Raw genomic sequence first — 27,079 nt, 5'->3', positions numbered from 1 at the left:
GTTATATTGGTTAGAAGAGAATACTCAATTGTGCATGATTGAGTCATGCCAATCTCAACTTATTTTATTCGTAAGATAAGCGACGCATGTGAAGGATGAATATCGTGGATATGCGAACGTAAAACACTTGTTTTATTTTTCGATACATCTGAACATGTGAGAGCTTGAAATATCGCATGAAGATTCTCTTGAAATTGAGTTACAGTAAAGATGCACAAATCTGCATCCTTAAATACCTACTGGCGTAATTTAAAGTAAGCAGGAGTACGTAAAATTGTGTACTATAAATAAATGCACGCATAATTTGAAAATAGAGCAAGAGTACGCAAAACTACGTACCCTATATAATTATATATGAATATAGGATACATATATATTAAAGTAGAACTTTTTGCACATTACAACGCTTGGTGTGTGAAACCACACATCAAGCTAAATAAATTGCATAAGCAAGGCCCGGTATACGAAACTGTACACCAAGCCAAGTAAATTGCATAAGCAAGGCCCGATGTCGGAGGTACGAAGTCTCATCCATTACGTCGATGTGGTGCACTCAAAAAGGCTTTTATCGTACTGCGTAAGGAACGAGGTTAAGTTCTTATATTAGTTGACGCAGGCGACGATCGCATCGCAGGGTCAAACCTGAACCCAATTCAAGTCGATCGGACCAATTTGTTCCTTAGACTACCAAGCCTATCAAACCTTAGACTAGGTTTGATAGGCTCGGTAGGCTAGGCTAGGTCATGAAAGAATTTTTGTAAAGTGGTGTTGCTTGAGAGTTTGATTTCAGATCCTCTAAATAGGGAGAATGACTCCCCTATTTATAGGTTTTGAAGTGGGTCTGAATATGTTTCTATATATTTAAGATATGGGATAAGATCTAGGGTTAATATATATTTGATCTTAGGTAGGTGTTTAGGGGATAAGATTTGGTTTTAATAAATGTCATTTAAGTGAGGCTCATCTTGGGTTGTCAAAACAAATGAAAATAAGCCTTAGTGCATCATTTTTTAAGCTTGCCGACATTCAAAATGCGAAAAAGAGTTAACGACAAATGGATGAGTAATAACGACAAATGATTTAGCGAAGAGATTGTTTTAACAACGAGATACCCTATAACGACAAGATCTCTGAATCACTATTATAGGCTACTTATAAGTTAGTAACATTCCTATATCGTCATTATAGCCTATAGTGGAGAGCATTAACTCGTCATTGTAGGCTATAACAAGAAGAATTAACTCATTGTTATAGGCTAGCTATAACAACTAGAAAGGGATCTTGCCTATAATGGTGAGACAAGAATATTGTTGTTATAGGTTATGAACCTGCAAATTAAAAACTATTTAGTTTAAAAAAAAATACATTCAAATACATACACTTTAAATATACTAAAATTAACAAATGAAACATACATTACACTTTAAATATACACTTCAAACATACATTCTTAAACATTCACTTCAAATATATATCCTCAAACATTCAACACACTTCAAACTATTGACATAAACTTCAAACATTACGTCGATGTGGTGCACTCAAAAAGGCTTTTATCGTACTGCGTAAGGAACGAGGTTAAGTTCTTATATTAGCTGAAGCAGGCGACGATCGCATCGCAGGGTCAAACCTGAACCCAATTCAAGTCGACCGGACCAATTCGGGTTTTCCAACGATTGGTTTCGAGGAAACCAGATTTTCACTTGGTTAAAAAGGGGCACCAAAGACAACCGAGCTCGAGTGACCAATGAGCAGGGTTTGATCCCTAATCAACTAGGGACCGAGCTGAACACAGTTGGGCCCAAGCTCAACTCGATTCTGGTTGAGCCCTAGGCAGTAGCAATTGCTGCTACACGAGAGAGGCAACGGCTAGAAGAAGGGGAGGCACGACAGAGCAGGTGGCATGGCCGTGGAGCCTAGTCCCGTTGCGCCCCTAGTGGTGCGGTGAGTGGTTGGGCCACTACCGAAGGCAGTGGCCAGCCCCGACCCAGCTAGGCTCGGTTGGACCCAACCAACCAGGCTCGGTCCCAACAAAACAGAAAGAAATCGAGTGATCGACAGAAAGAGGGGCATGTGGGTGGTTGGGCCACTGCCGAAGGCAATGGCCAGACCCAACCGAGCCAGGCTCGGTCCCATCATCTGGAACCGAGTTGAGCTCAGTTTTAACTGAGCTCAGCTCTGTCGGGTCGCACAAGAGGAAGAGGGGCAGGAGGGCGACACCATCATGCCAGGAAATAAAATGAGAGACGAGAGAGAGGCAGGAGGGTGGCGCCCTCCCGTCGAAAAACAGAGAAAGGTGAGAGAGGCAGGAAGGCGGCACCATCCTGCTGGAAAAACTGAGAAACGAGGGAGAGGCAGGAGGGTCATGCTGAAAAAACCGAGAGACCAGAGAGAGGTAGGAGGGCGGCACCTTCCTGCTGGAAAATCCCAGAGGGGTGAGAGAGAGAGAGAGAGAGAGAGTACATTACCGTAGGGAGGGGGTTCCCTGGCGAGGGTGCAGTGAGAGGGGGAAGGGAACTCATGGAGGGAGGGAGTGTGCATAGAGAGGCGGGGTGCATTTTTAAAAGAACCCCCCCTCCTAGGGGATTTAAATAAGGAGCTAAACAGGGATGGGAGATGTCGGCAGTTGTGTCGACATCCCAACTCGGATCTGGGTTGGATCCGATCGGACACAACCAGGATCCATCCCAATATTTTGGGTTGGGAACCCAAATTAGACTGGGTTGGGTCCAGTAGGACCCAACTCAGTCCTCCATTATAAATTTATATATATCTATATGTAATATAGATATATCCAAAAAGTCAAAAAAATGTGTTTTGGATTTGGAACTTTCAAAGATCCAAATAAAAAACAACCTTAAAAAAATAAGGTTTGTAGTTGGATCGGGTCCACTAAATGGATCTGAGTCCTCGTTATATTCTTTATAAGCTCAGATCCATACTCGATCCGAACATAACAAACCCAGAGATTCAAGACATCTCTAGAATGTCAAAACTACCCTCAAAAACTAAGTTTCGTGGTTGTTGATTTGTGTAGATCTTCTACTGAGATCTAGTTCCATAATGTGTTTGATTAAGCTCCAACCCTTTCTAACATTTAAAACTTTATTGATTTATCCATGGTTGATGAATTTCATAAAAATACTAGAATTAAGCATAGAAAATTTGCGGACCTTACATCCTACTCCTCTAAAAAGGATTTTGTCCTCAAAATTACAGAGGCTAAACTGTTCAAACATGTCAGGGCATTTATCCTTAATGTTTGCTAGTTCCCACGTGCATTCCTTGATCCCATGGTGTTGCCACCGAACCTTGACTAGAGAAATGGTTTTTGATCTCAGCACATGTTCTCGTGGGTCAACAATTTTTATTGGTCTTTCTTTAAAGGTTAGGTCTTCCCGAACGTCTGCATTCTCATATTACATGCGTGGGATGGGTTGTGAACGTATTTCCTTAGCATAGATATATGAAAGACGTAAATTTGTGCATATTGAGGAAGCAATGCCATATGATAGATTGTTTCATCGATCGGATCCAAGATTTCAAATGGTCTAACGTATTTAGGACTTAAAACACTTTTGATCGGGCATACCTTGACAAACACCCTATCTCCGACCGAAAAAATAAGTTCTCTACGTCGCTAATCAGCATAACTCTTTTGCCGACTCTGGGAAATCTGTAGTCTTTCTCGGATCATCTTGATTTGTTGCATATAGTGTTACAGTATAATTGGTGAGTCCATTGTCTGCTCGCCAACTTCGTCCTAATAGACCGGCGATCAACAGGATCTCCAGTACAACACTTTATATGGAGCCATCCCAATGCTAGCATGGTAGTTGTTATTGTACGTGAACTCTGCAAGTATCGTATGTGAATTACAATCGCCCTTCCAATCCATCATACATGCTCGAAGCATGACATCCAGAACCTGTATTGTTCGATATGATTGCCTATTGGTTTGGGGATGAAAAGTCGAAATGAATTTTAACTTTGTACCCAAGGGTTATTGTAACTGCCTCTAGAACTGAGAGGTGAAACATGGGTCACGATCAGAGATGATCGAGACCTGGACTCCATGTAATCTTATAATTTCTTTGGCATAAAGGTCCGCCAAACTTTCCAACGATTGATTGATGCATATTGACAGAAATTGAGCAAATTTGGTGAGTATCAACGATCACCCAAATCGCGTCGTGTTGTTTCTGAGTTCTTGGCAGACCCACAATCTAAGTCACATGGGTGCGGGTGCGGGTGCGGGAGCGGGTGGGGGGATTCGGCACTTCCAAAAAACCCGGGTGCGGGGGTGCGGCAAAAAAAAAATTTAAATATATATATATATATATATATATATATATATATATATATATATATATATATATATATATATATATATATATATGTATATATATTTAAAAGGGGTTCGGGTTCCCCCAACGCGGGTCCTGGGCAAGGCATATTTAAAAGTCGTCCCGCGTAATTACTCGGGCTTTAAAATCAACAGTCAATATTTTATTAGTTTTGACCTCTGTTTCCGTGACCGTACCGCCTCCAGCCATCTTTTCTACCTTTACATTTTTAGATTTCTTTATGACATATAATAAGATATTTGGAGATTTTGTGTTTTGCGCTTTTTCCTTCTGGAAGTGGAGGTGAGACTAGTTGGGGGCAATTAGTTAGTGCATCACGTGAAGGAACTTTGGTTAGAGTCCCCAACCCTGGTTGGGTGCAACACTCGAGACATGTAAAGGGTTAGTGTGATGTGATTTGAAGTAATAAGGGGCAGCAGCGTTAGCTTTACTAATTTGTCCCAAAGGCCGAATGTTGGAAGCAGCAAAGGATGAAAGGGGGAGATTGGTTGCACATCAGAGACCGGGGCAGTAGTAGTGCAGGCACAGCAGGGAGCTTTGCAGGCGCAGCAGCAGCCTTGGCCGTGAATGATTCCGGTGAAGAGAGGGAAGGTATTAGTCCGGCGCCTCAAAAGTTGTCTCGCACCGATGCGTTCCCCTTTAGGATGCCTCCCTTCTCCCGTTGTAACAACAGCCCCACCTTTTATAACAGTGAGGGCAGGTCGAGCGATTTATACGATGTCCCCTGTGGTGCAGTTGGGGCAGGAGCTACTGCAACAAGGACTCTGCAACCTTTTCCTATTGCCTTCAAATCCCCAGGTATCAACTCTAAAACAACACCCCTTCCAAAACACCCTTTGCATTTTTCCGACACCTCTGATTTGTCCAAAGAATCACCCTTGTACCATTTCATAGGGCAAAATTTTTAAAAAAAATCAAAAAGATGTATCAAAATGACCCTGGGTGCGGACCGCACCCGGTGCCGCACCCGCACGCGCACCCATGTCGCGTCGCGTCGACGCGGGTGCGGCATCTGTTTTGCCGAGTCCCTGTGACATAGCCCACAATAAAGTGCATGGTGATATCTTCTCACTTCCATTGTGGAATCTCCATTTGTTGCATCACTCCGCAAGCCTTTAGTATTTTATCTTAATTTGTTGACAGGTCAAGCATTTTGAGACATAGGTTATCACATCTCGCTTCATACCATTCCACCAATATTTTCGTTGAAGAACTTTAAACATCTTTGTGCCTCCTGGATGAATGTTGTACTTGGATTTGTGAGCTTCCTCTAAAATTTCATCTTTCAACTATATGCTCCATTCTTCTTTAAGACCGAGTGGAGGTATCATCCTGCTGGGCACAAGTCTTCAGCTTCCCATAAAGCCCATCACTTTTCTGTCCTACAATAATCTTGGCGAGTATCTCAGGTTGGACAGTAAGATTTGATAATTTGATAGTACTCTCGTCATTTGCAAACGGCCTCTATACAAGGAAGTCTTCAACTAGCTTACATCCTGTGCAAATAAGGTTGGTCAATGCGCCTGAAGTTCTGCGGTTGAGGGCGTCGGGTACAACGTTTGCCTTCCCTAAATGATAGGAGAAGGTGAAGTCATAGTCTTTGAGGAACTCCAACCATCATCGTTGTCTCATTCAATTATTTTTTAGAGAACAAGTACTTGAGGCTCTTGTGATCGGTAAACGTTTCAAATTGTTCTCCATACAAATAGTGTTGCCAAATATTTAATGCAAACACTACTGATGCTAATTCTAAATCATAAGAATTTCTCTCATAAATCTTTAGTTGCCGCGAGGCATAAGCGATAACCCTCCCGTTCTGCATCAATACACAACCTAAGCTTGTTCCCGAGGCATCGATGTATATAACAAAACCACCCTAACTAGATAGTAAGGCCAAAACAAGAGCGATTGTGAGTCTTTTATTCAAAATGTGAAAGTTATCCTCGTACTTGTCGTTCCATTAGAACTTAACCCCCTTCTTTAGGAGTTTAGTCATAGGCAAAGCGATCCTAGAAAAGTCTTGGATAAATCTTCGATAATATCCAGCCAACCCAAAAAACACTGGATATCTCGAACATTCTTCGGTTGCTCCCAACTTAGTACGGCATCCACCTTAGCCGCATCCATGTGTTAAAATGTATCATTAAACTTATGTAATCTTATATATATTTTATATATATAAAGGATAATACATATTCATATATGGTATATATGCATATGTATTATCCTAATTATATATATAAAATATATATTTTTCTATTTATAGGCATAGGGGTAGTTTGGTCATTTCACAATTTTACACATATTCCATTTGGAATATGTTTGTAATTTTTACTTTTTCTTTTCTTTTTTTTTCTCTTTTTTAGTGGTTTGCGCCACCTTGGGAGGCTCCCCAAAGAGTCGTTGAGGAGCCCCCAACGGTCACAAATGTGACCGTTGGGGGCTCCCAACGACTCCTTTGGGAGCCCCCTAAGTGGCTCCTTGCTTGTATTATAAATAGGGGCTTTCCCCTTGTAATTCTTTCAAGATTTGGAGGAGCTCTTGCTCCATTGTAAGGGGTTTTTACCCTCTTCTTCCTCTTCTTCAATAATATTCAACTTATGACTTTATGTCATATTTTTATCCCTTTTATAGGTTTATGTATTAGCACTTGATGTGCTTGTGTTGTTCCCTTAAGTGGGTATATTCGCACTTAATGTGCATGTGTATGGGTTCATTATCGAACCTAAAATATTCAAAGTCACTTTCTAACATGGTATCAGAGCAAGGTTGAGATCGAGTTGCTCTTTGGTGCATCGGGAAGCATGGTATTCAAGAAAGTTTTAAAGAAAAATAGTGAAGTATTCATTTCTCTCTCTTTTCTAAAAGTTTTTTGGTATGTATCTCTTTTCTTAACATATTATGCATTATGAAACTATTTTTCTTGCACATTTAGTGTTTTTTTTAGTTGAATCATTTCCTTTCACATTTCGCATGTTCGTATATTTTAAAATATCTACTTTTAAACTTGGTAAATTTGTTTATTGTTCAAATATATAATTCTTGGTTATATAGTTATCGATTTCTCATCACATATCATAGTAATTTATGTTTTGCAAAATTGTTTTTCAATTATGTGAGATTTATGATTTTTCATAAGAATTTTGTGATTAACCTATAAGTTAACTTTTTAAATACGATTTCTTGCTAGATTAATGATCTTTGTTTAAAAACTCTTTAATCTCATATAAAGTCTAATTTGTTTTGAGTTCCTCTCTTGTTTATGGATTTTAGTGCATTTTTTGGAAAAAATCTTGATATAATTCTTGTATAAGAATCTCTCACATCTAAATCCTTGTTATGAATCCTAAGTAGTTCTCGTTAATGATAACTATTTATGAGAACTCCTAAAAATGTTTCAATGATTTTGGTTTATTTAAAGGTTTTTTTTGAAAAATTGTTTGTGATAAATAGGTTGTTCGAACCATTGTAAAAGATCTTTTAAAAGAATTTCTCACACTATATAGAATGCATAGTGTATCTATTACATCTTTTTGATATAAAAGATTTCATTAAATTTATTGATGCAACTTTACTTGTTGGTTTGTATTTTTCATAAGATTTCAAAACCTCTTGATTATATCTCTAAGGATGCCTACATTGGCCATAATATGGTCTTCTTTTAAATTGCATTTATCAAGCATAAAATTGCATAATTGAAGGTTAAGAGACTCAAGCACTTGCTTCCTTTTTATGAAATACATGCATTATTGCATGTTTATTATTTATATGCTTTTTGCGTATTGTGTTCAACTGTTGTGAGAGTGCCTTCGTGCACTTCCTTTTAAAGTATTTATGCTTGTATGCGTATTGTCTCTTCGTAGACATTTTTACATTGTGGAGCTTTTGTGCACATTTCTTTTGGTGAAAGTGTAATGAATTTAGATATTGATTCTTTTGTTGAATCATTATAAAACATTATAAGTTCTTATAGCACTTTGTACGTTTCCGCATATCTCAATCAAAGAATATTAAAACTTGTTGTAGGGGATTTAATCCCAATTCTATAAATTTTCAAGTATTTTTGAATATCTTTTCTTGGGTATTGTGTTGAAGCTCTCCTTGCGAACCATTACGGTTCTTGTGATTTCTTTGTTAAAAGCTTGATTATCCCAAGATGATTTCTTTATGTCATTATATTCTTTGAAAAAGTTTTTTTATGGTACTTATCTTATCCATCACAAGTTATATGATGCATTAATCCTTTTATGACCCTATTTTTATATTAGAGATATTTGAGGTGAGTTATGGGCACCTTGTGTTATATCATTTTAGATTGTCCACTTGCCATATTATAGATGGTGGTTGAGGTGAGTTATCGGCACCTTGGGACTCTAGAATGATTTGGTATATGATCTCTAATTATGAGTGTGTCACTGGTTGTTATGTCATTTTAGATTGTCCACTTACCATATTATAGATGGTGGTTGAGGTGAGTTATGGGCACCTTGAGACTCTAGAATGATTTGGTATATGAGTGAGTCACTAGTTTGATATTGGTCATTGATCTTATGAATGCTCTTATTTATATATAAATGTGATAGATATATGATGTTTGAAACCTTAAAATGTTTTAAGGTATATTAAAATCAAGGTTTTAGGGATTATTGCCCAACCTTTTATTGTTTATGAAAATTATGAGTGCAGTTGCACATTTGTGATTTCGTGCATTTGTGCACAAGTGTTCCATATGTTCTTGGTGTGCGTATGTTCACACATTTATTTTCAAGAATATTGTTCTATCGGTTGTTATATCTTGTTGAAGATACTTTTACATAGTTTATTCCAAAATGTTATTTTTATGGGTATTCTTTTTGAAGAATATTGTTCTATTGATTCAAGGTTTGATTTATATATATGTTTGTCATTACAAGTTTTATTACCTCAAAAGTCTTCTCCTTTTATGCCCCTTATCTAAGTGTCATCATATGTAGACAAGAATTGTATTACACCTTCGTGTGTTGGTAGCCCTTTGTTGGCTTTTGCTCTCTTGGTCTAGTAGCTGAACACACTTGTCTTGAGTGTTATTTTATGTAGACAAGGCACGTTGATTCACACCATGGTGTGTGATTTTAGTCCATGTTGGTGTTTGTGTCCTTATTCTAGTCGCTGAGATGTATGCCCATGGTTGGCTTATTTCACTCATTTCAAGTGTCATCTTATGTAGACAAGAGATGTATTGTGTTTTAGCCCATGGTTGGCTTGTTACTCTTGTTCTAGTAGCTGAACATACTTGGTTTTGAGTGTATTTTTACGTAGACAAGAGATGTTTTTGGTCCATGTTGGCGTGTATTCTCTTGTTCTTGTCGTAGATGCACTCATTTCAAATATTATTATATGTAGACAAGAGGTTCTTTTGCACACCTTAGTGTGTGTCTTTGGCTTTTAATGGCATTATATTTATATTCTTGATCTAGTAGCTTATACACTTGATTTATGAGTTTTGGAGGACTAATGAGGTAGTTATTTGTAATGGATGAACTATTGTTGAAATTTGCAAAATTTCATTCATGACTTGTGTTTTAAGATATTCAAGTGAATCATATTTTTGATATGCATATTTTAAAATCAAGTTGATTTTTTGGCATTTAATCTATATATTAAGTGCTTATGGTTTTTTGGCCACTTTTGTATGCAAAATGTGTTTTTTTGTCAATTGAGTGAGATTTTCCTAAATGGGTAAGATTCTCTACTCAAATAACACTCTTCGTTTTGCCTCGTAAATGGATTTAAAACCTTGTGAACTCTTGTGTTTTTTTTGTCTAAAGTATGTTTGGAGACTTCGTTTCTCTTGTTTGGCACTTCATTACATGTTTAAAGCATGTTCATTAATGATTTTATTTAAGTATTAATTTCTTTCATGATAGTATATGCATATGCTCATTATGGCCTTTTAAGACCCTCTTTCATTAAAGCATATGTAGCTTATGCCTCGTCGTAGGCTTATCGTGGTGTCCCTTAGTAGACCATTTTGTTATTCCCCATTATGGGGTTATGTTTGTCCAATGTTGGACCTTATGAATGCATTATGCATTCTTGCAATTCATTTCCGCATAATTTGCTTTCGCTCACTCTTTAACATGATGTATGATTTTGAAACTTTGATTTTCTAAATTTACTTTTCATGCTAAAATAATTATCCTATCATGTGCTTCAAATTTCTATGCATAAGTTGTATTTTTGCACCATTGTTTTGCGGATGTGTCATCCGATATGGTTTCAATTAAGCTTGTTAGAAATGTTCCAATTGAGTAAAGTGCAAAGATATGTTTTACTTGCTTCTTTGTTATTGTTCCACAGGATCTTGAAGATAAGAGGAAAAGAAGTACCTTGGATAGATCATGGAAGGTGCTCATCGTTAAAGACGTTGGAGGAAGACATTTGCAATGACATTCGTACGGAAGGTTCTTGAAGCCTTGAGAGTCTTCCTCCTGCTTTCTTCAATCTTTTCGTTCCCCCACGCAAAGTTTGAGGGGGGGTGTTAAAATGTATCATTCAACTTATGTAATCTTATATATATTTTATATATATAAAGGATAATACATATTCATATATGGTATATATGCATATGTATTATCCTAATTATATATATATAATATATATTTTCTATTTATAGGCATAGGGGTAGTTTGGTCATTTCACAGTTTTACGCATATTCCATTTGGAATATGTTTGTAATTTTTACTTTTATTTTTCTTTTTCTCTTTTTTAGTGGTTTGCGCCACCTAGGGAGGCTCCCCAAAGAGTCGTTGGGAAGCCCCCAACGGTCACAAACCGTTGGGAGCTCCCAACGACTCCTTTGAGAGCCCCCTAAGTGGCTCCTTGCTTGTATTATAAATAGGGGCTTTCCCCTTGTAATTCTTTCAAGATTTGGAGGAGCTCTTGCTCCATTGTAAGGGGTTTTACCCTCTTCTTCCTCTTCTTCAATAATATTCAACTTATGACTTTATGTCATATTTTTATCCCTTTTATGGGTTTATGTATTAGCACTTGATGTGCTTGTGTTGTTCCCTTAAGTGGGTATATTCGCACTTAATGTGCATGTGTATGAGTTCATTATCGAACCTAAAATATTCAAAGTCACTTTCTAACACCATGGACACTCCATCTTTTAAAATAACATGTCTAAGGAACATTACTTCCTTGAGCCAAACCTCGCACTTAGAGAACCTGGCAAACAGTTGTTGCTTTCGCAAGGTCTCAAGAACAACCCTCAAGTGTTCTCAATGTTGTTCCAGACTTTCGAAGTAGACCAAGATATCGTCAATGAATACGATCACAAAGGTATCCAAATATGACTTGAACACCCTATTCATCGTATCCATGAAGGTTGTGGGTGCATTGGTGAGTCTAAAAGGCATTACAATAAACTCATAGTGCTCTTATTTGGTTCAAAAAGTTGTATCCATGTCCTTAATTTTGAGTTGATGATACTCAGATCTAAGGTCAACTTTTAATAAGACCTTAGCTCTCCGCAGTTGATCAAAAAGATCTTTGATACGAGGTAATGGGTATTTACTTTTTATCATGGCCCGGTTGATCATTCGGTAGTCTATGCACAGTCTTAACGATTCGTCCTTTTTCACAAACAACCGATGTTCCCCAGGGCGATACGTTGAGTCGAATAAATCTCTGATCCATCAGCTCCTGTAACTATTTTTTGAGCTCCTCGAGCGTAGTTGGCGCCATTCGATATGGTGCTTTAGAGATTTGCACGATTCCAGGCAACGGCTCGATGTTGAATTCTACTTCTCGAAGCGGAGGAAGTCCTAGCAGTTCTTCCGAGAACACATCAGGAAATTTTCATACTACATCTAAATCCTTGATTGGCACGAGTATTTGTTCTGATAGGATGGCACTGACTAGGAAGGCAATGCAACCATTCTGCAAGTATTTTTGCATCTTCAACGTTGATATAACTCGATCCTTTAGGACAGGCTTTGAGAGTTTGAATTCCACCTTAGGGACACCAGGCTAAGACAAAACAACCTTCCCATCACGGCATAAAACCTTGGCATGATACTTATGTAACCAATCAATACCCAATATAACATCAAACTCAGTCATATCGAGTAGAATCACGCAGGCAGGCAGATGTAGGCAGATGTTGGTCTGCTAAAACCACGTCCAAATTTGATACGTAGGTTGCACAAAATGTGTTCTTCCCAATCAGGTTGTACACATCCAAAACATTTTTCAGGGGTTTAATAAGTATTCGCAATTGTTTAACAAAATTAATAGCAATGAAAGAAGGTGTGGCACCACAATCAAAAGTACTAAAGTCATTTGGCCAGCGACTATAATGGTACCTTTAACAAGTTCTCCTTTGGTCAGTTGTTCGTCTAAGATGGCATAAACTCGTCCCGCAACCCTCTTCTAGGTATTGAGCAGTTGCTACTGAGGGGGTTGAGGGGGTCAAAGAGGCTAGGGTACTCTTGCATCTCTTTTGAGGTCATCTGCCACCTTTTTGCGGCAACCTAAATGTAGTGACCCATCTTGCCACAATACAGGCATTCTCCTGTCTCACAGGGGGCATACTTGCCCACCATGTGTTCGTTTGCATTTGAAGCATACATCATTGGATTGTTGTCGTGGATTGGGGACCACCTTGTGGTCTATGTCACATGGGTGCGGGTGCGGGTGTGCGGCACTTTCAAAAAACCCGAGTGCAGGGATGCGGCAAAAATATAAAAAATTATATATATATATATATAGTCCAAAAGTTGGACATAAATGACCCTAGGTGCGTTGACTGCACCCAGGGTCAGGTTGACGGCATCGGATGCGGGTGCGGCACTTAGTTGGAGAATCCCTATGACATATAGGGCAAAAAAAAATTTGGCAAATTTTTTTTAAGTCCAAGAATTGGACCAAAATGACCTTGGGTGTGTTGACAGCACTTAGTGCCGCACCCGCGTCGAGTCACATCGATGCGGGTGCGGCACCCTGCTAGCCGAATCCCTGTGACATAGCTTGTGATCTTTGCCTCTTGACCGGAGAAATAAACTTCTTTCCCCCGTTGTTTTGCTTCTAGAAAGATGGTCGTTGAACTTAGCCACTGGAGGAAGCTTTCTTTGGATAACCACCAGTTGCAACTAGTTTTTTGTTCAAGACACCCCTAGAGCGTTCTCATTCACCGTTCAAAATGATGGCTGATGTAACAACAGCGGAGAAGGTCGAGGGCATATTGGTCACGACCCGGTAACGGAGTCCTTCAGTCCCCGAATGAATTTGCTGGCCCGCTTGCAGTCATCTGTGAACAAACTAGAGCAATATCACTTCAAGTTCTAAAATTTGGTGGTATAATCTATTAGACTTAAGTTTCCCAAGCACAACTCTAGGGATTCAATCTTATTCTTGTCCCGTGCATGTAGGGGAAAGTAGTTTGACAAAAAAGTTTCACGGAATGCTTCCCAAGGGACAACTATCGCTCCCGAAAAATAGACACCCCAGGTCGCATCCCACCATTTACGAGTGTTATCCTTGAGTCGGTATGTGTTAAAATCTATCTTTTTCTCATCAAGGCACAGACAACACTTGGAAAGCTCGTTCGGTCTCTTTGACCCAGCTTTCAGTGAGTTCAGGATCAACCTTGCCAACAAAGGTAGAGGGATCTAACTTTAAGAATTTTTTATAAATGACTATGCTCTGACGATGGTTTGTCTCTATGGTTGCAGCCTGATCTCGTTGAGCACAAACTTGGCTCTTGATGGCATTGGTCAAGGTGTGGAGGGAATCCATGATGAATCTCCGTTGTTCAAACCATTCGTCAAGCGATTCGTCGTTTGTATGTCGCGTCAACCTTTATTCACACCAAAGGATAGGTAAGTCAGGATTTGTTAAAGTATTCATGGCAAACAAGACAATATTTTTATATACTACAAAACGCTTTACAAAAACCTAGCACCGCTGGTTGATAATACAGAAAGGAAAACTTGTTGGATAAGAGTTAACAAACTCTATAACAAAACCAAAAAGTACTCACTCCTCCTATAGACGGTTCGAGTATTGCTTAACAAAGCTCATCGTATTACCCGTGCGCCTAACCATACGCGGAGAAGATGAGGGTAAAGTTGAAGTGCCGTTATGGGCTCTAGGCCCGTAGGGGGGTGTTGTTGAAGTATAATGTGGCAAATCTGACATATAGAGGGGTGAAGTCGGGGTGTAGATTGGAGAGTCTGGCGAGCAGTTGGGCTACTTGTTGCCCCATGTACTCATCATGTGCCTAACCATGCATGGAGAAGAGGAGGGTAAAGTTGGAGTGTCATTATGGGCTCTAGGCCCGTAGGGGGGGGGTGTTGGCGTATAATATGGCGAGTCTGACATAAAGAAGGGTGGAGTCCAACATAAAGAGGGGTGGAGACTGGGGAGTCTGGCAAGCAGTTGGGCGACTTGTTGCCTCGTGTACCTGTTGAGTCTGATAAGATCTCATCAAGTCTGGGTATTTCTGGAGAACCCTGAACTGAGGAAACTGTGTCCAAGTCCTTGCACGGCCAGTTGCCTTTTGTTGTCGTTTAGCTTAAGATGGCATGCCTCGATGAAATGCCCCATCTCTCCACAGTATAGACAATTATCTTGGGTGTCAAAGGGACCTTCAACCTTTTGTGCACCAGTAGTATTTTGTTGATCGACCAATACCTGGGGCGGGACAGGACCACCTTCGCTGAAGTGCACTGCAGCTAGTGGCACTTGATAAGGAAAAGGGAGTACGAGTACCCAAGGATCCTTAAAGATAGGTGGAGGTGGTCTGGTAGCGCAATAGTTCGACCAGGACGTCGGGCGTCCCTGATTTCCCAAAATGGACCCCCTATCCCTCATTGAGCGGCTACGGGTCCTATGTGCTCCTCCCCTATTAGCCATATCTCCACGGATTTATTCGGGGTTTGACCCTTCCACGTCGGCAGGCATACTTATGCCTTGCATGGTTGTCGTATGTGTCTCGACAAGCTCGTTGTCAGCCATAAACTTCAAAAAAATATTTAAAAAATGTATTTTTAAGACATAATATGCTTTATGATGTTTTCACATGGATAATAATTTAGAAAAAGGAATACATACTCACATCGCAATGCGGATGTCGGATGATTAAGAACCACTATATTCTTCGTCGCTCTGATACCAAAGCTGTAACGCCCCCAAAACCCCGAACTTGTAAATTTTTAATAAAATTTTGAAATTTTAACAATCAATCCTTTTTCAAAATTGAAAATAATAATTCAGCAGAAGATAATGTTTGGAAAGAACAAGTCGGTGAACCTTGGGCGGATTACAGGCAAAATTTTCATCCAACAAATTGAGTCCCCAAATTACTTTGATTTGGGTGTGCATTCTCATACATTTATTCAAAACCTTGAAGATTCAAAACTAGGTTTTAGATAGAAAGAGTTTATACAAGTTATTATTCAAAATTACAAAATGTGCTCAAGAGCGAACAACAGAGAGTGGATTCTTGATGACATCGCATCATCACACCATGGACTGCAACATCCATCTATTCGTCACCTGTATTTCATAAAACGGGTCAGTCTTATAAAAGCCTGGTAGGTGCATTGATATCAAACATCAGAACAAGACTAACATATGCATTAACATATTTCATAACATTAGGTTTTAAGAGAAGCAAAGTGAACATAATTTTGTTTCAATAATTAAGGATTTGTGGGTACTCACGGGACAATATATAGAAACAACTAAGACCATTCACGAGAGAAAGGTAGCGCCCTCCTACCAGAAAAAATGAGAGATGAGAGAGAGGCAAGATGTCGACACCCTCCTAATAGAAAACAAAGAAAGGTGAGAGGGGCAAGAGGGCACCGCCTGCCAGAAACGAGAGGTAGGAGGGGGTCACCCTCCTGCCAAAAAATGAGAGGAGAGAGAGGTAGGAGGGTGGCGCCCTCCTGCCGAAAAAAATAGAGGGGTAAGAGAGAGAGAGAGAGTACAAAACCGTAGGGAGAAGGTTTCCGGTGAGGGTGCAGTGAGAGGGGGAAGGGAACCTAGGGAGAGAGTATGCAAAGAGAGAGGCGGGGGGTGCGTTTTTAAAAGAATCCCTCCCCCGCTACGGGGTTTAAATAGGGAGGTAAAGAGGGGTGGGGGATGTTAACAGGGGTGTCTATAAGGAAATATGTGTTAGCACGAGAACAGAAGCCACTTGAAGGCTTTACAAGATTGCAAACATATAAGTGCACACGCACAAGTCCTCTATGGGACTATACAAAGATCAATAAGAAATAAAAGACACTCAAGAATAAAAAAATGTAAACTCTTCTTATTGATAAAATGCTTCAAAAGAAGCTTAGAGAGACAGGGGAATACCCCCCATATTTATACACAAAGAGGAGAGGTTGGGGACCCTTGGGAGCTCCAAAAGAGTCGTTGGGAGCTCCCAATGGTCATATTTATGACCGTTGGGAGCCCCCAACGACTCTATGGTCAAACTGACCATAGAGCTCCTAGGGCTCCCTTGATATTACAAAAAGAAAAATAAAGAAAAGACTAAAAAATAAAAATAAAGAAAAATGTATTACATAAGTGAAATAACTAAAATGCTCATGTGGGACATATAGCTATAAAACTGAAAATAGACATATATATATAATCTTAACACCCCCCTCAAACTTAAGGTGTAAACACCGAAAGTTTGTTGAGAAGAAAAAGAAAACGTGGGGCAGCAAGAAGCTTAGTGAAGAAGTCCGCAAGTTGAAATTCTGAAGTGACAAAAGGCAACTCAATAGTTCCTCTCAGAAATTCATCACGAACATAATGGCAGTCCATCTCGATGTGCATGGAACGGTCATGAAAGGTGTGGTTGCTAGCAATGTAAATTGTGTTTTTATTATCGCAACAGATCTTTGAAGAGTTGCAGACGTCAACACTCTGAGAAAATTTTGTAACCAAACAAGTTTAATAGTTGTAGTTGTCATAGCTCTGTATTCGGCTTCAGTAGAAGCTAGTAAAACCTTCTGCTGCTTCTTATATCTCCAAGCAATTAGAGGATCTCCTAAAAAGACACAAAAACCAATAGTTGAAATTCTATCATTAGAATTTTCTCCTCAATCAACATTAGTATAAGCAAGTAAATTTAACGAAGAAATGAGGATAGAAATAGCCCATTAGTTATGGTATTCTTGATATATATAACAATTCTTAACACAACGTTCATGTGTACAGTTGTAGGAGCATGTTGAAATTGACTAGCAAAGTGAACGGCATGAGCGATATCTGGTATGGTAATTGACAGATAAGTGAAAGACCCAATTAGCTGCCTGTAAGGTGTGGGATCTTCGAAAAAAGTTTCATCTTCAAGTCTTAATTTAGCATTCACCACTTTAGGAGTTTTCACCTTCTTATCGTCCGAAATGTCAGATTTAGCACATATATCCACAACAAGTTTCATTTGAGACAGTATATACCCTCTGGGAGAATATGCAACTTTAATTCCTAAAAAATATCTTAAGAATCCTAAGTCAGACATATCAAAATTATCTTTTAACATTACTAACTTCATCTTTATCATTTCCTGGAATAATCATATCATCTACATAGAGTAGAAGAACAACAACACTAATACCAGTACCTGTATTTTTTACAAAGAGAGCAGTGTCAGTATAGCATGAACGAAAACCCAAATTAGTCATGACATTATTGAACCTATCATACCAAGCCTTGAGAGCCTACTTAAGACCATACAATGCTTTTATTAGTTTAAGAGATTTTTCTTTTTCAATGTCAAATCTCGGTGGACGATCCATATAGACTTCTTCATTCAGCTTTCCAATAAGAAAGGCATTTTTAACATATAATTGATATATAAGTCATTTTTTAGTTGACGCAACAGCTATTAGGGTCCTAACACTAGTCATTCTAGTTATGGGTGCAAAGGTTTCTTTATAGTCAATACCATACTCTTGTGAGTATCCTTTAGCTACTAATCTTGCCGTATATCTTTCTAAAATTTTATTACTCTTGGCTTTAACTTTGAAAACTCATCGATATCCAATAGGTTTCTTGTTGAGAGGTAGCTTAACTACATCCCAAGCTTTTGCTTTCCTAAGAGCATCTAGTTCTATGTTCATGGCTTCAATCCAATAAGGAATATTTTTAACTTCATTAAAGTATGAAGGTTCATGGTGTGAATGTAGAGTTATTAAGCAAGTCCTATAATTAGGGGATAATGTTCCATACAATACAAACCTATTTTGTGGAATAGATTATCTACTAGATCTTATAAGATATGTTTCTTCTAAAGATTCATTATTTTGAGAAAAAATTTCAAAGGCACTAATAGGATCATTTTGTTCAAGCCGGGTATAAACTTGAATGTTTTTAGAATTATCGACGAAGTCATCACTACTTGGTGATGTTCCAATATTAGACTTTTCATGATGCATATCATCTATAACTTCATAGTGATTCAATAAATCATCATTAGGATGTATATCTTCCCTTGAGGAAAGATCATACAAAAACATATAGTTAATTTCCTCTTTCTTATTATAATTTTCAAAGCTATTTTCATCTTCTAAGAATGTCACATCTTTGGAAACATAAAGTTTGTTATTTTTAAAATCAAAGCATCTGTATCCTTTTTTATTTATCCAATGAAAGCACACTCAATGGCTTTTGGAGACAACTTATCTCTTTTGTGTAAAAGCACAAAGCATTTACAACTAAAAATTTGTAAGCTATTAAGTCGGGTGCTATTTTGAGAAGTTTTTTACAAGGAGAGATATTTTTCAAGGTAGACGATGGCATTCGATTTATCAAATAAGTAAAAATTAAAACTGCTTTGGCCCAAAAAAAATTGGGAATATTTTTAGAAATAAGTAATGTTCTAGCGGTTTATACAATATGTCTATGTTTTCTTTCTGTTAACCCATTTTATTTTGGTTCCCTAGGGCAATATCTTTGATGACAAATTTCATTTAGCTTTATATAATTTTGAAAATCATTAGATAGATATTCTCTACCCAAATGCAATCTAAGAATAGATATATTGCTTTGAAATTGATTTTTAACTTTTATGCAAAATTCTTTAAAGAAAACTTCTGACTTAAGATTAAGAAAGTAGATTCATATATACCTAGTAAAACCATCAATGAAGGTTAAGTAATATGAGTAACTACGTTTAGACATAACCGGAAATGGACCACATACATCTGAGTGCATCAATTCAAAAGGTCTTGTTGAAACAAAAGTTCTATTTGAAAATGATATAGATTTCATTTTCCCAAGAATACAATCTTTGCAAGTCATATATTTTTCATTACAAAATTTGTTTCCAAAAGAAAAAAGATACATTTTGGAATAGCTTGGATGTAAGTCTTTTATGCCAAGTTTCAATACTTTTATCTTGGACATAAGTACAAAATGAGTTTAAAGGAAGAGCCAAATAATCCATAAAGTAAAGATCTCCCTTCCTATAGCCTTGCCCAATCCGCTTCTCAGACTGGAGATCCTGCACAAATCAACCATTAGATGAGAAAGATATTTCACATCCATGGTCGGTAATTTGAGAAACGGAAAAAAGATTTAAATTTAGTTTGGGAACGGCTCTAACTTTTGGAACAAAAAAACTTTGAAAATTTTTGGAATCTAGTGTCCTTGTACTCTTAATTTTTTTAAAGTTTCATCGATCGTAGAAACATAAGATACTTTTGAATTGGTGCATACATCGGTTAAGGCAATTTCATGGAAAGTCACATGAAAAGATGCTACCGAATCTAGAATCCAAGAATATGTACCGGGTGAGAAAGTGGAGGCAATGGCGACACCCGATGTAGCGGAAGTTGCTTTGAGTATTTATTGAAGTGTCATGAAAATTTGTCCAAGTGTGTCATTAAAATCACCACTCTTGCCTTCTTCCTTCTTGGTGGTTGATTCTTCAACGAAAACAACCTTATGCTTGAAAGTTCCATTCAATTTTGGGCAAACGGGTTTAATATGACCTGGCTCATTACAATGATGACAAATAATCATCTTTCTACCTCCACTATAGTTATTATTGTTACTATAGTTACTTTGCCTCCCAAAGTTCGAAGGCTTATATGTTTTGACATGGTTGTCGAGTTTAGACACGACGAAGACTTTATCAAAATTCTTACTCATCCCAAGATGAGTTTCTTCTTGGATAATTTTGGCAATAGCATCTTTTAAAGGAAGAGAAGTAGATCTATGTAGAAGAGAAAAGTTAACTTGCTCAAATTTGAAACGAAGCCCAAATAAAAATTGAAAGAATCTTTCTTGTTCCATTTGTTTTTGCCTAAGTTCCACGTCTTCAATGGCAACCCATTTAAGCTTTAGGAGTGTTAATTCATCCCATAGGAGATTTATATCACTATAATAATCTTGGATACTCAAATCACCTTGTTTGGTGATTCTCACATTTTCTTGCAAGAAATATGCTCATGCAAGATCTTTTTGGGTATACATACCCTTCATAAAAAAAACAAGCTTCATTGGCTTTGCAAAATTTTGCAATGTTAGCACATACCTTGAGTTATACATTGTTCATGAACCATGTAAGAATTTTTGCATGAGTACTCTCCCAATCTTCCACTTTTTTATGATGATCTTCGATGGCCTTGATGTGAGCATCTCCCTCTAGGGCTTTCTCTTGACCTCCTTCTATCTTTGTGAGCTTGAGTTGGGGTTCGGAAATAGTATCCTTCACATATCCCCAAAGCTTTTTTCCTTTGAGATTATTCTCTATAGCGGATGCCCACATCATATAATTCTTACCATTGAGCTTGAAGAGAGGTCAATCTTGGATTCCATTGTGTGGATAAGATATGAAAGGAAATGAGAAAGAAAGGTTTGTCACGTCTTCAACGACAACGTCTTTTGTCCAAAAACCCCATGGCTCTGATACCATGTAAGGAAATATGTGGAAGCACGAGAACACGAGTCACTTGAAGGCTTTACAAGATTGCAAACATATAAGTGCACACGCACAAGTCATCTGTGAGGCAATACAAAGATCAATAAGAAAAAAAAGACACTCAAGAATCAAAAATGTATACTCTTTGTATTGATAAAATGCTTCAAAAGAAGCTTAGAGAGACAAGAGGGAATACCCCCATATTTATACACAAAGAGGAGAGGTTGGGGACCCTTGGGAGCTCCCAAAGAGTCATTGGGAGCTCCCAATGTTCAAATTTATGACTGTTGGGAGCCCCCAACGACTCTATGGTCAAATTGACCATAGAGCCCCTAGGGCTCCCTCAATAATACAAAAATAAAAAATAAATAACTAAAAATAAAAATAAAAATAAAAATTTTTTTTATTACATGAGTGAAATGACTAAAATGCCCCTGTGAGACATATACCTATAAAACTGAAAATAGACATATATATACATATGTATATACACGTATATACATATATATATGATATATATATATATATAATCTTAACCGGTGTCGACATCCCAACCTGGATCCGGGTTGGATCAAGTTGAATTCAATCTAGATCCATCCCAACATTTTGGGTTGGGAACCCAAATTGGATTGGGTTGAGTCCAGTAGGACCCAACTCAGTCCTCCATTATAAATTTATAAATTTATCAATTTATATATATATATATATATATATCCAAAAAGCCAAAAAAAAGGTGTTTGGGATTTGGATTTTTTGAAGATTCAAATAAAAAACAACCTTAAAAAAAGAAGGTTTGTAGTTGGATCGGGTCCACTAAATGGATCTGAGCCCTCGTTATATTCTTTATAAACTCAAATCCATACTTTATCTGAACATAGCAAACCTAGAGATTCAGGAAATCTCTAGAATGTCAAAAGTACCCTCAAAAACTGAGTTTCATGGTTGTTGATTTGTGTGGATTTTCTACTGAGATGCAAATCCATAATGTGTTTGATTAAGCTCTAACCCTTTCTAACATCCAAAAGCTCATTGATTTATTCATGGTCGATGAATTTCATAAAAATACTGGAATTAAGCATAGAAAATTTGCGGACCTTACAGGCAGAGACTTGTCTTTAGACAACCTTGAATTCCTTCCCAACCATAGAATGCACACATGCCGCAAGGAACCACCATCACCACAGCAAAGCTCATTTCTTTTCTTTTCTTTTATTTTCTTTTCTTCCTAGCTAAGCTATAATCATTTGTCCAAAGATGTTCAAAAGCATCCATATTGTTTTTAAGACAACAGAAAAATGGTGCTAGATTGTCTGCTTAGCATTTAATCACACATTGCACATCAACTAACCAAGAGATACTCATATAACCCCCTCTTCCTAAGATTGGAATGGTTAAGAATCATCTAGTGATAATCAGTCATGCACAGAAAAAGCTTCCCAACTTATCAGCATTTCAGGGAGAATAAATCCCTAAAAAAGTTGAGGGGGAGGCTCGGGCTGCAACATTTTTTTTGCCTAGAATTTTGCACTTAAAAAGAAAAAAAATCACACTTTTTATTTGGTGCTTTCAAATGCACCCTAAATTACAATGATCTCACATAACAATTGCTACCTTCCTTGAGAATGTCCCATCTTAACAAACAGACACAGAATCAACCAGCCTGCAAACTATACAGCTAAATAATTGAGAAATTCCATGGCAAAGCACCGAATAGTTGATGTTGATCATCAGGAGACTATATGTAAAGCAACCTTTTCGTCATTAATGCCCCCAATTTCTTACTTTGTATAGTGAAACATCATGATGTAAATTAAGAGGCCATTAGCAAGGAAATAGCCAATCACTATGAAAAGATAATATACGCATTCAAAGTGCACTTATGTTCAGTACAGAATGATATGATACCTATATAATATCTACGTCACATGGGTGCGGGTACGGGTGCGGAGCAATTTCAAAAAATTTGGACACGGGGACACGGCTATATATATATAAGATTGTAAATTTTAAAGCAAAAATAAAAAAGTAATTCTATTGAAGTAACAACACAAACTTACCAAAATGGACAAATTAATTTTAATAAATGGAAAAAAATAGACTCGGTCAAAGTTGACCGAGTCCAAAATGTGGACGGACTCAGCCCAATCCGTTGACTAAGTCTGACACTTAGTTGACCGTGTCCGAAGTTGCACCCGTGTCGGGGCGTGTCGATGCAGGTGCGTCGACCTTTTAGCCGAGTCCATGTGACTTAGTATAGTATATATATATGTGATAAACAAATCTTTTTCAAGATCAAATATAGTTACCACCTGACCAACGCATAAGCAACACTAAAATAGGACACACAGTTGTAAGTGATGTCTTGAGGTCTGTCACATGGCTACGGGTACGGGTACGGGTGTGGGTACGGGTACGGAGGGACACAACTATATATATATATATATATATATAAGAGAGGGGAAAGAGTTTGAGTCTAGATCCACATACGATCCAGACCCAAACTCTTTACTCTCTCTCTCTCTTTATAAGAGGGAGGAAAGACTTTGGGTCTAGATCCACATACAATCCAGACCCAAACTATTCCCTCTCTCTATAAAATAGAGGAAAACTTTGGGGTATGGATCCACATACGACCCAAACTTCTCTCTAAAAGGGGAAGGTCGAAGGTGCCGCTCTCTCTCTATGTTGCTGAAAGAAGAAGAGTGCCCTAAGAGGTATGCTCCATCTCTCAATCTCTCTCCCCCTCTCTCTCTCGGGCAGATTGGAAGAGGAAGAAGAAGAAAAAGGAGCTTGAAGAGGGTTTTCTCTCTCTCTTCCTCCTCCTCCTCTTCCTCTTTCTATTTCATCTTCTTCTTCCTTCTCCTCTTCATCTTCTTCTTCTTCTTCTTCTTCTTCTTCTTCTTCTTCTTCTTCTTCTTCTTCTTCTTCTTCTTCTTCTTCTTCTTCTTCTTCTTCTTCTTCTTCTTCTTCTTCTTCTTCTTCTTCTTCCTCCCTGCACCAACATCAAATTTTTTTTATTTGGGTTATGGTTGGACCCGACCCGGACCAGCACGTACCCGTGCGGCGGCAGGTACCAGTACCCGTGTCGAGCCATGTCGACACGAGTATGGCGGCCTGGTTACCGTGTCTATGTGACATAGCTTGAGGTTCATTAGGTATCCACATACTCTTGTACACTAAGTAGGGTCATTATTACAATATGTGTGTGTATTGTCATAATTAATGTTCCATAACAAGATTCCTATTGAGACTCCTACTTCCAAATAAATATGCATACAAATGTGTGTGTATGCTTTCACGTGCTGATGTCACAGAATGCATGGAAAATCAATGTGCCACATAATAACCATCCATGACATTTAATTTAAGTTAGACACCATGACTCAAACTAGACACAAACATGATGAGGCATCACACTCTGTGAAAGCAGCACTTGTAATGAAGTTATATGTTATCTTGTGACAACAAGGTTGAAAAATGAGAGAAAATAACCACATGAGATCTTCATGTAGTTTTAATTCTTCATATTCTTCCCCTACAAGTCAACCATTTATCTATAACCTAGGGAGAAACATCAAAAGACCAAAATCTACAAAAGAAAGCAATGAGAAAACCATAGAAACACAGCCATATCTCCTACCAGGATAACCTTCCAAATGGATCAGCTTTTAAATAAATGGTACGTGCAAGACTGAAAGTTATGCATTCAATCTGACATTGGCAAGCTCACCTTTCTTTACACGGACAAGTTTTCCAGAATGATGTCTGCGTGCATGCTTCGCGCAGGCATGACGTTCTGAGTGAAGAGAAGATTGAGACTTCAAAAGCAATGACGAATTATCATTATTTTTTGATGATTGTCTTAATACTTCCCTCTGCTCTTCAGTAAGAAATCCCTCGTCAGATGCCATCTGAAACCCAGAGATTAGAGAAAGGGTATCAGCAAACATCTTTTTTCATTTTAAAGGTGAAGCGGTGGAATAAAAAAAAAAGTAAACTAGGAAAGAAGAGAATATCCAGACAAGTATCTTCCTTCAGTAAGCTATGGTACCGGTTCCTAAACTTGAATCTCACACAATTTGAATGCAAAAAAGACAATTAAAACAGATCCACCAACAAGAAACCAGCAGACAATTAGCCAACATCAGAACAGGGAAACCTAGATTTTTTCATTTTCGTTTGTCAATTCTCACTTTTTAAGTAAGATAAGATTTCTCCAATTCAACTTGGTCTACAATGTGTATCGGTCAGAACTAATCAAGAAAAGGATAACAGCATGTCTCCGACCCAGGAAAGGGAAGAAAGACATTTGCTTTTATACAATTACTCCTTTACCTGAATCAGACAGCAGCAAGAAAACACTTACACTGTGAATGCATCAAATCCAAAACCATATGTAGTTCAAATACGCAGCTACTGCTCCTACAATTTTCAGAAAACTGTTCCAAAAAAATGTTTTCTTCACACTGAATGCCTCCGCCCCTTTTCTAATACTTCTCATAGTTCCAATCGGCAAACAATGCATACACATGTTTAATTAACAATGCCCTTAAACAAGGAATATCGAGGAAACAAAATACGTCGCAAGAGAACCGAAACAGAACAGTGAAAAAAGAAAGCAGGGCGCATGGAAATGTTCATAGTTTTCTTCATGATTTTTCTAAATCACGTCCCTCTATTCCCATTTACAATTCCTATGGAGAACGAGGAGATCCACAAAAAAGTCAGATTCTCCGCCTTCCCACTATCCAAAGCAACCTATCCAGGTTTCACAACTTCTAAGCAAACGAAAATCACAAACTACCCTTCCTTGTCACACACTTCCTTTGATCTAGTGCGTCCGGCAGACGGATACTCAACCCACGAGCTTCATCAGTGACATCAAAGCAAAAGCAAGAAACGAAACGAAACGAACCGCGAAAATAATACCAGATTGATCAACTAAAACCAAAGGAAGAAAAACGACGACCTAAGAATTCGAAAGCTGGATATATTGAACAGTCTCTGAAAGCTCCGCAAATTTTCCTCAGTCTTGGCCCGAAAAAACTTCGAGCCAAGACCAGAACACAAGGACGCCGAGGCTCCAGCGCCCCTTGATGCCTTCGAATCGCCAGAAACTGTCCGGAGACGACGGAAAGTCGATATTTTATGACCTTTTACTGGTTGAGGCGGATGGCGAACGGCTGCAGAGCAAGGGAGCCAGCAAGCGAGCGAGAGAGACAAAACGGACAAGGCAGGGGTTTATATACTCGCGGCCTCGGCCCTCTGCGGTCGCACTTGTCAAGGGCTTTGGATATACACGACCTTCCACGTGTGCTCTGCAGTTAACTAACCCCACGTGGTTAGGGTTAGGGTTAGGGTTAGGGTTAGGGCACCTCTTGAATTAGGCATGGAGATTGCCCTGTCACTCAGGGCTTTCAGCAGGGATGTCAAGGGTTGGATTTGGATACAGATATTAAACCAAATTCAAATTTGGTAGAGCATTACAGTTCGATTAGTAATTGAATTCGGATATAGTATGAGACTTTGCATCCGAATTGGAAACTCAATTGAATCTTTATCTGATGGATAATTTGACCATATGATACGCATGTGATTAGCAAATCGGATTTCAGTTCAATATCGATTACTTTTTATCCAACTCCAAATCCAAATTTGAATCAGGTTTAAGCAAGTCTCGATTACGTCAGATTCAGTAACCCCATAGATTTCAAACCAAGTTCAACCTCGGCCTGAACCAGGCTTTTGTCCCATCCGAAAATGGGCCAACACGGGCTGAGCCGCGAGCAGGTCCAGT

At 38.4% G+C, this 27,079-nt stretch overlaps 1 protein-coding gene across 2 annotated transcripts in view; it reads right to left on the bottom strand.

Moving 5' to 3' along the window:
- Positions 1–26,496, bottom strand: part of LOC149837532 (MA3 DOMAIN-CONTAINING TRANSLATION REGULATORY FACTOR 3-like) — a 62,371-nt gene extending 35,875 nt beyond the window's left edge. The window contains exons 1-2 of one of the 2 annotated variants that reach the window (XM_090006101.1): positions 26,249–26,496; positions 25,013–25,193 (exon numbers count right to left, since the gene is read on the bottom strand). In XM_090006101.1, the coding sequence (XP_089862227.1) occupies positions 25,013–25,193 (181 nt within the window). In that variant the 5' untranslated portion in view covers positions 26,249–26,496. The remainder of the gene's footprint in view (positions 1–25,012; positions 25,194–26,248) is intronic. The other variant, XM_090006100.1, reaches the window with a different exon arrangement.
- Positions 26,497–27,079: the final 583 nt, after the last annotated feature.

The sequence above is a fragment of the Nuphar pumila genome, chromosome 5, assembly GCF_984573655.1.
Source record: "Nuphar pumila chromosome 5, dmNupPumi1.hap1.1, whole genome shotgun sequence".
Classification (NCBI taxonomy): Eukaryota; Viridiplantae; Streptophyta; class Magnoliopsida; order Nymphaeales; family Nymphaeaceae; genus Nuphar; species Nuphar pumila.
The sequence above is the reverse complement of the archived record's forward strand: the minus strand, read 5'-3'. Positions and strand labels throughout refer to the sequence as shown.